Source organism: Gavia stellata, chromosome 8 (assembly GCF_030936135.1).
Source record: "Gavia stellata isolate bGavSte3 chromosome 8, bGavSte3.hap2, whole genome shotgun sequence".
Classification (NCBI taxonomy): domain Eukaryota; kingdom Metazoa; phylum Chordata; class Aves; order Gaviiformes; family Gaviidae; genus Gavia; species Gavia stellata.
In genome coordinates this window covers 32784348-32797148 of record NC_082601.1, presented here as the reverse complement: position 1 = coordinate 32797148, position 12801 = coordinate 32784348, and the positions used below count along the sequence as shown (strand labels likewise).

The following is a 12801-nucleotide window of genomic DNA, read 5'->3' as shown; positions in this document are numbered from 1 at the left end:
AGGCAGTTTTAAGATTTACAACTTTACCTTTGGTTTGTGTAAAAAAAATTATCTAATTAACAGAGCCCCTGGAAGTAGGAAACAGACAAACAGAGGAAAGGGGTGATGCTCGAATCTGTGAAGGCTACACTGGAAATACGTTCCTGTACTAAAGGTACAGCTAAAACATGTAAGAACTTTTTACAAACAGTTACCTGTTTATTTGTGCTGTCAAAAAGAAAAAAGGCATTTTCTCTTTTTCTACTTAAAATAAGAGGTAGAGACTTTCCACAGGGGCACTTAGGGCCTAAAGAAAACATAAGGAAGCTGAAAAGCTGCAGAACATTAATGGGAGTACGTTCCAGTAAATCCCTCTAACTTTGTTATTTAAAGGCTTGATTCTCATCAACACCAGAAATCTTTCAATACCTACTTGTCAGGAATTATAGTTAAGAATATAGTTGTGGGATTTAAGCTGTTTAAAAAGACAGAAATAAAGCTGAAATGAAATAATAATGAAAAAAAGTTTTTGAATACCAAAAAGTCAAAATGTTTCAGAATCCGAATCATTTTCATTGTACCCATCCTCTGTTCCTATGTTATTACTCAAGGGCTTATTATATGAGTTAATGCTACCCATACTGGAGCCATCGCAGAGATGTGTCCTGCCCAAATTGTCTTTTTTAAAACAAACGAAGTTGAAAGCCGTCATTGAACTGGAAGGAGAAAAAGGCATCATGGTAGCCAAAATGAGTGCCAGGCAGTCAGCCACGTCTTTGTTAGGAGCGCAAGCCAGGGCTGGCGTATGACCTGGGCACAAATGCAGACAAGGCAATGGTTAGTACTAAGGGTACTCAGAATGGCACTGAGCATTCCTCATATACATCTCTAGACGACGTCGTAAGCAGGAGATGTATGTTCAGTTACAATCATGCCAGGCAACAGGGATATGTTACTTATTTTAAATTAGACATGCTGGGAAAATACACACTTTATGGAGCATTTCAATCACTGTGACCACAACAAGCACTACTTTTTTTAAATCAGGCAGCAAACAGACTTCACGATATGAATAAAAGCACTTGCTAAACACAGTTCTACAGCACAGACAGTATGATGAATACAGAACATGGGGAGTACAGCAACAGGGACAGAAACTGGCTCCAGTTCCTGTGCAGATGAGCAAGTCTCATTCTGAGAACAATGACTTTCATTAGAACATAAAACATACTTGTTTTAAAACATCTTGAAGTAATAAGCAAATTATTTTAAAGACTGATCAGTTGAGTATCTACTCAACTCAGAAAGCAGTTTATTTAGGAATTAAATTATGAGAGAAAAGAATTAAGACCAGTGCATGTGGTACACGTATAGCAGGTATGACTACGAGGATGTTTAGTTATCCAAATTTACTTTATGTTAGAAGAACAATGACTGTGTTCAGAAAGCATGGCATACGCTTCAAATACAAAGTTAATATTCTACAGATGTCAGTAAAATGAAGAACTGGGGAGCTATCAAGTTTGTCTTCACTGCAGTTTAACATGGCTCCTGTCCAAGTGCTGCCCCTAAAGCAGCTCTTCACGTATACAAATCTTGGAAACCAGTACGCTGATTGCACTTGCTATCAATACATTTTGCAGGCTGCTGTGTAGTACTGCAGCACTTTCCAATAAATCCTCCTTTATACCAAGAGCAAACAAATTCTTTTGAAGATGGCTAAATCTTAAGTGCTGCAGCAATAGTAATCTGAGGCAATGACCACTACTGATATCCTACTGCCCCAAGTAAGCTGAGAACACCTGCAGTGTACGTAAGTTTGGTGGACAAATGTGAGTACAGTTTTGTAGCAAACTACCCACACTGAAGCACTGACTGCACTGACTGCATGCCCTAAATGGAATTTCCTCTTCCACTGAGTTCCAAGCGTGAATATTCTTTAGAGTTGTACTTACACTAAGATTGTACTTAAATATCTCTTCTTTTAAACTGCATATGCAGTTGTTCCTAGAAAAATTAAATGTGTATCAAATTTAAACTTAATTTTCACTCGTTGCATACAGGCAAATTAGCTGGATCTGTATGTACAATTTTAATGATAAAAACTGTGGTTAGAAGCTAGTCTGGTTCATTTTTCTGTCCCCTATGTCTAAAATGAGGTTAGGGCCAAATGACTTCAGTGGAACTCATTCATGCAAGTATATCTAGGTAGCATTTGGTTAATAGTAAATACTCACCACTCAGTTCTTTTCATCCATAGATCTCAAATGTCTTGCAATGATGGGTGAATATTATTATTGTTACTTTACAGATATGGGAAGACGGAGGTACTGAATTGTTACATTAATGCCATGAAGTCAGTATTGTAAGAAAGACCAGCTTATTTCAGGAAGACATTTTTGAAAACATTAATTATAGAAGCACAGCCCTCTATGGGCTTTATAATGTTTAGGGAAGGACTTCATTGAGATCTGAAACAAAATTATCAGATTTATTAACTAATCATGTATTTTGTGAGGCAACAGTAATTTACTTGCATCTTGGATTAGGTCAGACAATTGGTAAGCGCAAGCTTTGATCTCAGAATGAACTAGGACACAATCAAACATATGTTGATGGTTTTCTTCCTACCCATTAAAACATGCGCTGATGGAATGCATAATCCTTAATTCTTCTGCAAGGCGTCAGAATTATCCGGTGCCACTTGCATGTTTAGGAAATTCAAGTTACCACTGCACTCAAGCATTAAAAAAGACTAGCTGTTGACAGTACATGCAAAATGAACAGTAAAAGGGACCACTGTGATGTTTAGAATACATTATTATATTAAAGAAAAATAAATAGTATCTTTTTTTTTTTAATAGGTACTCACACAGCTCATTGTCTGTTCTTGGAAGGATAAAGGCATCAATGATGTCTATCATCAGCTTTTAAGTCTATTGCTTCGGTCTGTTGTAAAATTACCTGTTGGGTCCTACTGAAGATTGTCTAAGTGTATTTTTTACTTACCATTTTCATCTACTGCTAGGACACATGCCCCTTTGGCTAGCAACTCTTCAACCACCATCTTTAAGCCGTTTCGTGCAGCAATATGGAGAGGTCTACAAAAACATAACAACTAAATTCAAGTTCAGTTTAAAATTGACTTTCTAAAAAAAGTTAGGTAATGCTTAAAGCATACCCAGCATCAGAAAGAGAATATTTTCCTTTTTTGGATAATACAATTATACTGTAGACATTAAATTATATTACAGCCTTTAAAATAATCCTCATATTCTACATCCATAAAACATATGTGCAAGACGAATATAATTACCTTTACATACACAAAGATTGCTTAATACTTTCCAGTCTAAAGGCTTTCTTTAAAAAGCTCTCATTTTTCCACTGTTTGCAGCACACAATCAACATTTAAAAGGAAAATTAATCGAAGACTGAAGAAATGCCTTTGTTCCATCCTTCATTCTGGCCACTACAGACTGTTCAAAATTATTGTATTGTCTTTTTATCCTTGAATATTTAATTGCTAATCTTTGTTACTGCAGAGTAGCTGGAAATTAAAAAAAACCACTTGTTTGCTCCCTTCCTGGGCCAACACCCAGTGCTCCTGTTTGGGGACAGCTAGTGGGACAGGAAAAACAATTTCATATTGGAAGGGGGAAAAAAGGGCTAAGATGGAATGAGTTCTTCTGCAAGCACTAGATGATCTGCCACCTCAGCTCGTGGTTGATCTTCTCCTGTGGGATTCCCCCATACCAGTCAAACAGTTGCAGCTGGAGTAAGAACATTGATGGTTCTAACTCTGCTGATAATGTATGGAAGGGACAGGAGTTACACATAAAATATCACCTAAAAAAACCTCTGAAAATTAAATGTACCACCTTAAGTCTAAATAAATTATTTAGATTTAGGGTGAAGCTCAAAAAGCTAGGAAATGTCAGATGTATACTTACACATTCACATGATTAATAGACATTTTGATATACTCTTCAAATAAATGACCTCATACAATTTTTCCACAAGGTCATGTATAGAATTGACATCAAAGGAATCAAAATTAAAAGTGAAAATGAAATACAAATCTGGTCTTTTCAAGGGCAAACACTCAAAAAAATCAGAAATTAACTTTTTTGTTCTATGAAAAAAATCTGAGACATGAATTTGAAATGCTAAATCGGAATCTTCTGGTAGGTCAACTGAACTTAAGAGGATCAGACTATACTTACGTCTGCAATGCGTTATTTTTTGCATTAATAAGGCTCTGTTCTTGTATCTTGTCAAGTATTAACAAGGCACATTTTTCATGACCCTGTAGTTGGGAAAAAAAACAAATAGTGTTAATTTGCTGAGGAGTTTGAAATTGAGGCAAAAGAAATGTTATATGTAAAAGTGAAATTTAATAACTCAATTTCAAACAGAAAACATGCTACTCAGCTTATAAGGATGTATAGTAGGTGAACTGTAGGAGCCTTACAATACCATTTACAAACTGCCACTGCTAGGATGCTTTAGCACATTTAGAAATGTAGACATTCACCTGTCTCAACCCTCCATTCATTATAAATGAATTCATCTCCTCAGCTTTCAGAGGACACTGCTATTTCTCTTGAAAGAGCATTCAATGGCTTATTTATTAGAACTACATAGTAACATAGAAAGAGATGGCTTCATCTCAAAAACTAATACTATACTTTCCGGGTCTTTAAATGCCTTTCTCTATTATTAATAAGCTACTACAAAATCTCTTCAGTGTGAGAGCTCTAATAATGAAAATTTGGAAATAATACAGATCCAGGCCTTATTTCTGATACTGTTTCAGCACAGCAAGTCGCAGATGTCGAGCCTACAGCCCTGTCAGGTGAACAGCTGCCTGGAGGGCCTTGAGAATTCAGCGAGGCTCATGTGTCTGCAGAAGCTGGAGTAATACTATCACACTGGAATGCAATCTGTGGATAGGAGCAAAAGAAAAGGCGCAGGAGAGGGAATCCCATGGGCGTTTTTTCTTGCAGAAACAGCAGTAGCAATTGGAATTAAGGGGAAGAAAGGGTGGGAAAAGACACCGCCACCAATCCAATCAATGTCTCTGGTTTTACTGCTACAGAGCATAAGGGAAAACTTTGGGTTCCTTCCACAGAAACTGGAGAATAAGAAAAAAGAATAAATACCTTTTTTTCTTCCTTGCCACTGAACTTATGTCAAGCTATTTTCTAGTGAGATTACTGGGTAAAATCTCAAAGGATTTTCCGTTATTTCTCTTAGTTTCCCTTCCTTATGTTTCAGCTGTCATAAGAGGCATCCGTATTTCTCAATTTACTAACCTTGAAACAGACTTGAGAAAAAGCTTGGAACAATGCTCCCTTCCTCACCAGAAGTTTGGCTGTCACATTTCCATTGCAAAAGAATTTTTAGGAGCATAAACACACACATACATACGTACAGACTGTGAAGATAACAGAGGCATACAGAGGTCTTCAACTTACTTTACTGCTAGCCAAGTGCAAAGATGTATTCAACTCCTTATCTTTTAATGTCAAGTCAGCCTTGGCAATGTTCACCAAAAATTCTGAGGTATAGGATAGAAATCAACGAACAAACCCAACGGGCAGACGGACATGTAAAAACAGAGGAAAAAATTTACTATTTCAATATACATGTGCATACATGCTAATCAATTTAGCTTTTATGTGATGCGAGCTTTATGAACATGAACTGAAAATAATGAGAACAGACTAATCTTGTGAAGTTAATCAGCAAGCAAAGGCAGAGCTAATAGCTCATTCACTGTGCCCCAAACTGTCAAACATATATTCATCTTAATTTATTTATAAACTTTCCCATTTGCAGATCAGCAAGTTCTGCCTGAACCACCTTCTCCTGAGAACAACTGTGGATCCTGCTTTGAGAGGACTAAGTGGATATAAAGAATTTAGGGTGCAGTCTGTGCTGTTGAAGCTAGAGAAAAGGGAATTCTGGTAAGCCAATATGACCCTAATCTGTATGTCTATAGTATATAGTCTAGCCTGGAAAAGCAGCTGCTGATAGCTGTCATTTTAAGAATAGGACTTCCTATAACAGAGCGGAAAGAAAGGTTACACAGTCTTTTTCCACACGTGCAGTTTTATTGCTCCATAAAATCAAGGAAGTAAACAGGAGAATAGAATTACTACTCCCCTCATGCTTTTTACAATGTGCTCCTAGGAAGAAATAAGACTCAAGTTTGTTATTGCAAACGTTCACCAAGACTGCTGAGAAAAAATGACTGAGAAAAAAAAGAATTTTTTTACAGAAGTAAAGGTAGCTTCTTACAGACGTCAACACAATTTATTTTTCTTCCCTAGTTTTCACAGAAAAAAAAAAAGACTGCCTGTTTGGGATAGTAACTGCAGTAGTAGCACTCACCCTTCAAGACAGAGGCAAGGATGTACTTACCTACAGCACCTACATGACCCTTTTGAGCTGCCATCATGAGGGGTGTTTTCCCTGCATGATCCGCAGCATTCACTTGTGCGCTGTGACTCAGGAGGAGCTGGAGGCACTCCACGTGATCTGCGAAGGCTGCTGCGTGAAGGGGCGTTCTGTGGGGAAAGTAACATGACCACAGCTGTTGCTAAAGAATTACAATATTCCTGTTTATTCACCTTCCCAAGAACCTGAAAGTGCAAGACATTTTTAATTTTTTTTTTCCTATGAAACTGAGTTATCACCAGGGGAATGTTATAGTAGCAGCATCTGAAATAATATTTACAGTCTCTGTCATGGTGCAATATAAACTTTAAAAAAGGGAAGCATAAGGTGGATATGATACTGTGGAGATAGGATACTGTGGAGAATCTCATATCAGCAGCATATTTATTTTAATGGAGCATACTGCGTAATATGAAAAGCAGTACAATCCCTCATTTTTACTAATCTGATTTTATTTTTTTTAACAAGCCTAAGATGGGAAGAACTATCAGAAAAGAACAGATCCATTATTTAGAAAAACTAAAGTATTTAAAAAAAAAATACTGCAGCAACAAGCTACAATAACAGTATTACTATAAAAGGCAGACGGAATTCTATCCACTTTGAAGGTTATCAGTTTCCACAAGACTGAGACACTAGAATTCTTTCACTGTCTCCCTGTGGTGTTTTGGGTCTGAAGTGTGACTAACAGAGATGAAAGATAGTTGGTGCACAACCCAGCTCATAGTGTTACTTCAGGTTTTGCTTATCAGTAAGGGTGAGGTGGTCTTACCCTTCTAGGAGTAAGTAATCACCATTACTGAAGGTCTTGAATTTGTTTTAATTAATAGAAATAATGAGCATTCAATTTTTAGAATTTCAGCAATTTTAATTAAATATATACACACAGACACAGAGTGAGGAGATTATCAACGTGACGAATTAAGGATTTGGCTGAATGCATATCTCTTGCTGTATCAGTATTATTTTGCTGCATAGATGTTTTGAGTTGTGTGCCCTGAGAATGCTAACATAATATTAAAGCTTTTAATGAAATACTTTTCTATGTGTACATAGTATCACTCCATTTAGCAAAGATAAATATGTTTAAATATTTAACAAAGAACACTGGTTCAGGGAAACAGCCTATAGTCATAGCTGTTCTAAACAAACAAAATACTATTTCTTTTGTATTTCTTTTCATATGTACTATGAAATTGAATACTTCACTATTTAACTCTGTTGCAGTGTAAACTGCTGTCTGAAAGAGTCAGCATGACAAGTCTTAGGTCAACCATATCAGGTAAGGATTAGTTCCAGAGGTTCAGAAAGGATTATGAAAAATACTAGATGGATTCACGAAGATGAAATGCAATTTGGTTAAGAAACTATTACCTTCCTTTGTCATCTTTGCAATTGACAATGCTGGCATCGATGGCTCCGATGAGCAGTGATGCACAATTTTCGTGATCATTGATTCTGCCAAAGAAAAGAAAATTTCAAAAAGGTAAAAAGTCTACATCTTTTCTCACTTTCCAATAGTAATTTACTTCACTTCCCATTAATATTTCTTATTGGTTACTTGTAAGTAATGCTTTGCTGTAATGCTTTCAGTCACATATCTGATTATTCATCACCTCTCCATTTAACCAAACTGCATCTGCTACTATGCTACTATGAATTTCAGTCTCTAAAGCAAAGCTGATCCTGCAATTCATTATGCACAAAGGTCCTCGAAAGTGCAGCACAAACCTAGGGTTAAAACTTTAATATCTTAAAATCCTTTAGTCTAAATGTCAAACACACCTGGATCTGGAAAGCATTCAGTCATAGATACCTACATATAGAAAGCTTTATTCTAATGTTTTAGGTACTGAAGCCCACATCTCTTCCAACTCACACATTTACTACTTTTCCTTGATGGATGTACTCAATTAATACTCTTTCTGGTTACTGTTATTTTGTCTCATTTCATTATGAAAATGAACAGTGTTTAGTAACAGTATCGGACATATAGCTAACACACACCCACACTGGATTAGCAGCTGTTTTAATTTTAAATTTGCATGCATTTTGAAGTTGCACATATTTTTAATGGGTTTGAGAGTTACATTCTAGTTTAGAAGAATATAAATATTGAGAAAAAAATTTTCAAAGCCATCACTAGAAATTCAGATTTCAAATACTATGCTTCAGTCACAAATTATTTTATTTTAAGCAGAGTAAAAACAGTGCTTTATATATGCTTTTATTTCTCTAATATATTGGGGTTTTTATAATTTCAAGTTTGATACATGACAAATTACTTCTCTACTTGTGGATTGTAGAAGGGAAGCCTACACAATAGTTACTCCTATCATTACTTCTGGAGGACATTCATTCTTCTAATAGAACATAGAATAGACTACAGTCATTCTAAGTGGACAAATTAGGAGGGTTTGCATTTATTTTTTCAGTGCTTAATTCCTTACTCTTCTGATGGCTTACATGTTTTAATAAGCATGTTAGGTCCTACAAACTAAAGTAATCTTGCATTTTAAATAAAACGCATTTGCAATTATGTTATGAAAAGTTACGATTTTGCTCTGTTAGAATCCTTCCCATATGAAAATATACTGCTTTATTTGAATAAGGAATATGTATAAAATACATGCATGGAATAAGATGAGTAACTCATAGTAGCCACCTCCTTTTTGTTGTTCATAAGTAATACGGGAACTCTGGATACAGAGTCTGCCTCTATAACTGATCAATCCCTTTGGCTAGGACCTGGGTAAGACGTACCAAACCTTCAAGACAGAGATTATCTCAGAAGGAAAAAGGACCATGAAGAAAATCAGTCTGGAAAACACTAGGCTGAGGATGTCTTGGAAAAAATATGCCTGCACAGAACACCATTCTAGCACAACATAGATTGTTGTTTCAAATCCTTCCTTCATTAAAGCTTTGTTCCTATTGCTAAAAAAGAATCATCTTTATTCTGACAAATTTCTGAACTTTCAGCCATTGGGTTTCAAAGTAACCTCAAAAGCTCATTCTTACACAGACCAAGGCACTGTAGCCCAGGTCATGGCCTAAGAACAGAAGAGCTATGAAGTTCTAGCCTGTGTGAAGAACAGGCATAGGTCTGTAGTTGTAAGCAAGGGAAAAGAGACTAGAAAGGGAGCAGAAATGCAGCTATTTAATTACAAGTTAGAATTTCATCAAATAGTCTACTTGTGTGAAATTTATACAAAAATACTCTTTATTCTGTCACTTTTTCAGCAGAAGTATAAGCACAATTTTATGATCAGCTTTAAAATTATTTGCTCATGCAACTTATCTAAAAAAAAAAAAAGCTTTCTTCTCATACTGCTATTTTTTCTAGACATATTCTAAACCATTTCTTACTGGAGATTTCTACTTACACGGCACAGTGCAATGGAGAGAAGCTATTACCAAAGAATGTGCGGAAAAATTTTTGTTCCAATAGTACCTCTATGCAGTTTTCATGACCTGTAAGAGATCAGACATTTCACAGTGTTGCACAAAGCAAGTAATTCACTTACTTCATATTGGACTTATACAGATTAGAATTTAACACTAAATTCAAAGTTGAACACAATGTGTATATAAGCTCTTATGTGATAAAATTATAAATACTTTTTTTTAAATGGCAGTAGCAAGATAGATCCAGGCTAATAGCACTTACTGAAAAAAGGAAAGGAAAAAAAAGTCTCTTTTTTATGTGATGTTATGTAGGTTGCCTTACAGATCTCCAAAGATGGTCTTAAATGATGGCATTAGGAAGCTTTATCCTTGTATTAAGCAACAAGTTCAGATTATCCAGTTTAGAATAATCAGTTCAGTTAAGAATATCCATCTATTCACGTGGTCTCTTGCATCAATAAATAAGAAGGTGACACCTCAAACGAGCATTCCCAGCCCCACAGAAATCAATGAGAATTTCATCACTGACATCAGTAAAACCAGAATTTCACCCTGGCCTCCTGTGACTGGGAGCAAATGAGCTGTAAAGCCACTGGGAGGTATTGCTCGAATGAATTTCCCTGGCTTCTGAACTGAAGGGTGAACATAGCAAATGCTAACTACAGAGAGCAAGTAGAGGGGAGATAATTTGCCTCTTCATTTCAAGCTTCTCAAAGTTTTAGGCTGCTTTGTTATCACGTTTCCCTAAAACTGAGGCCACATTTGAGCTTGGCAAAAGTCCACAGGGAGAAACTTACCATTGTAACAAGCCCAGTGCAGTGGTGTATAACCTTGATTATCTTTCAAACTGCAGTCTTCCTCTGAAAGTGCTATCTGCAGTAATTCACTCAGCCAAGTGGCGTGACCCCGAGCTGCTGCAAAGTGCAGAGGTGTTCTGCCTCTGGCATCTTTACATAAAATAGATACTTCTTTCTCTAACAGCATCTGAACACACTCTTCATGCCCAGTCATAATCTGATAACAAAGAAATGAGTAAAGAGGTTGACATAATACAGATTCTTTCCCAGGAAATATAGAATATGATTGATGCCTGTGAACACGAAATGGCCTGGATGGGATTCAGAAGGCAGAGATGAAAGCTCCTTTGATCCCATAAGTACCTATGATAATTGATACACTGAAATGTATTTGGTGCTGTCTTTCAGAGGCATTGATTCCCAGTCTGTGGAAGAGAGTCCACTAAGTGAGGCACAGGTGAAGTTTAAGACTAAGGAAACAGATGAACAAGACGTGAGGTTCATAAAACCTGAGTCTGGCTTCTTCAAAACTATGTATGACTGTGAGAGAAGAACTGAGGAAAAAAAGGATCAAGAATATCATCAGAAATATGAAAAGCTGTTTTAACAGCTGGCCAGCTACTATCAGTGACTTCTGTATCATACATAGGGTAGCTTTGGTATCTTGGTCATGTTTATGTATTGCTATCAATACAGAACAGAAATTTTATGCCATAGCTTTTCTTACAGACTTGTGCTGGACTCCTAAGCTGAATTGCTCACTGCAGTTATCACAGAGTTCTGTATAAAAATAATCTCTTGCATCAACTTCACATTGGGTAAGAACCTGACTCCTAGAAAAGATTAGATCTGCCTTGAGTTTCACTGCCTCCGGATCAAAACTTAAGGCTTGCTTATTTATACCAACCTCCCCAAGAAAAAAGAAAATAACTGCTGGGCAGTTCTTTTAAAGAAATTATTTTCAGAATTCATAAGGTGCTCAGTTATAAAAATAATAATTGCTATACTGAAGTGTCTAGAGCCAAGAAAAATTGGTCTAATCAGTATTTTATCCAATTAATTAAAGTGAACGTGAAATAAAGTCAAAAGCAGAGCATTACTGAGAGCAGATCTGTCCTGCTTTTTAGTTCATTGACTGTGCTTGGTCAGGTTTCCAATCATTTACAGTATTCCCTGTATTTATATCCCAATCATTCAATATCCCTGTATTTATAAGTGAGTTGTAGTCACAGTAACAAATAATTAAGAATCATAAAAATTAAGTCACCCCTCGGTGTAAAGCTGTGCATCCCAGGAGATCAGCTGCATCTACAGATGCTTCTTTTTCAAGTAATAAAGAAACAGCATCAATGTGCCCATATGCCACTGCAAGCATTAGCGGGGTTCTAGAAAAAACAAAAACAAACCAGTCATAGCTGTAAAATGACATACTACTTGCCACTCCTAACTTATAGGAATAAAGAAATCAGGAAGCCTTGCATTTCTCTCCATTCCTACCCACAAACCTGTTTCTTTCACCTTACTCATCTATATAACACCCAAGTGAAGACCTTTTGCATGAAATTATTAAGATGTTTAACAAGCAACTACCATGACTGAAAAAGAAAAAAACTCATTTGTAAGCAGCTTACAGAGCAACATCATTAAAGACAATCTGTTCTCTTAATAACCTACAATTATTGTCACCTCCAGCAACACATGAGCTTTACAATACCCAAGTGTTGTGGATGAATGTCCTTGCTAGTTACCAAGACGAGAACAACCCAAAGCATTTCTTTTTGCAAATGTTGTGCAATTGCTTAAAGAGGATGAAGGAACATAAGGAAACTATTCAAGCCAAAATTTGGACCAACATATCTTCCATTTTTTCCTGGAAGGGATCTATTCTCCTTCTACTTTTAGATAAGACCAATATAATTTAAAGTTATATGTATAGTAAGAGATGTTCCAGGCACCTCAAATGAGTTTTTTAAACCATTCACATTTTCACTTTAAAAATATACTTAATTCTCCCTCTATAACTGTCATTTAATGAGAACTAACATTTTTGTGGGAACATCTCAGACTCATGTGTCACCTCAAATAAACATTCTGTCTCACTGCACCAGCCTAATATACCAAATAAACCCTGAAATATCAATGTTTTAGAAAG

At 36.2% G+C, this 12801-nt stretch overlaps 1 protein-coding gene across 1 annotated transcript in view; it reads right to left on the bottom strand.

Annotated features, from left to right (window-relative positions):
• Positions 1-499: 499 nt before the first annotated feature.
• ANKRD44 (ankyrin repeat domain 44) overlaps positions 500-12801 on the bottom strand; it is a 74998-nt gene continuing 62696 nt past the window's right edge. The window contains exons 19-27 of the mRNA XM_059820517.1: positions 11917-12034; positions 10650-10866; positions 9831-9918; positions 7819-7902; positions 6409-6554; positions 5460-5542; positions 4206-4288; positions 2989-3080; positions 500-789 (exon numbers count right to left, since the gene is read on the bottom strand). Coding sequence (XP_059676500.1) covers positions 524-789; positions 2989-3080; positions 4206-4288; positions 5460-5542; positions 6409-6554; positions 7819-7902; positions 9831-9918; positions 10650-10866; positions 11917-12034 — 1177 coding nt within the window. The 3' untranslated portion in view covers positions 500-523. The remainder of the gene's footprint in view (positions 790-2988; positions 3081-4205; positions 4289-5459; positions 5543-6408; positions 6555-7818; positions 7903-9830; positions 9919-10649; positions 10867-11916; positions 12035-12801) is intronic.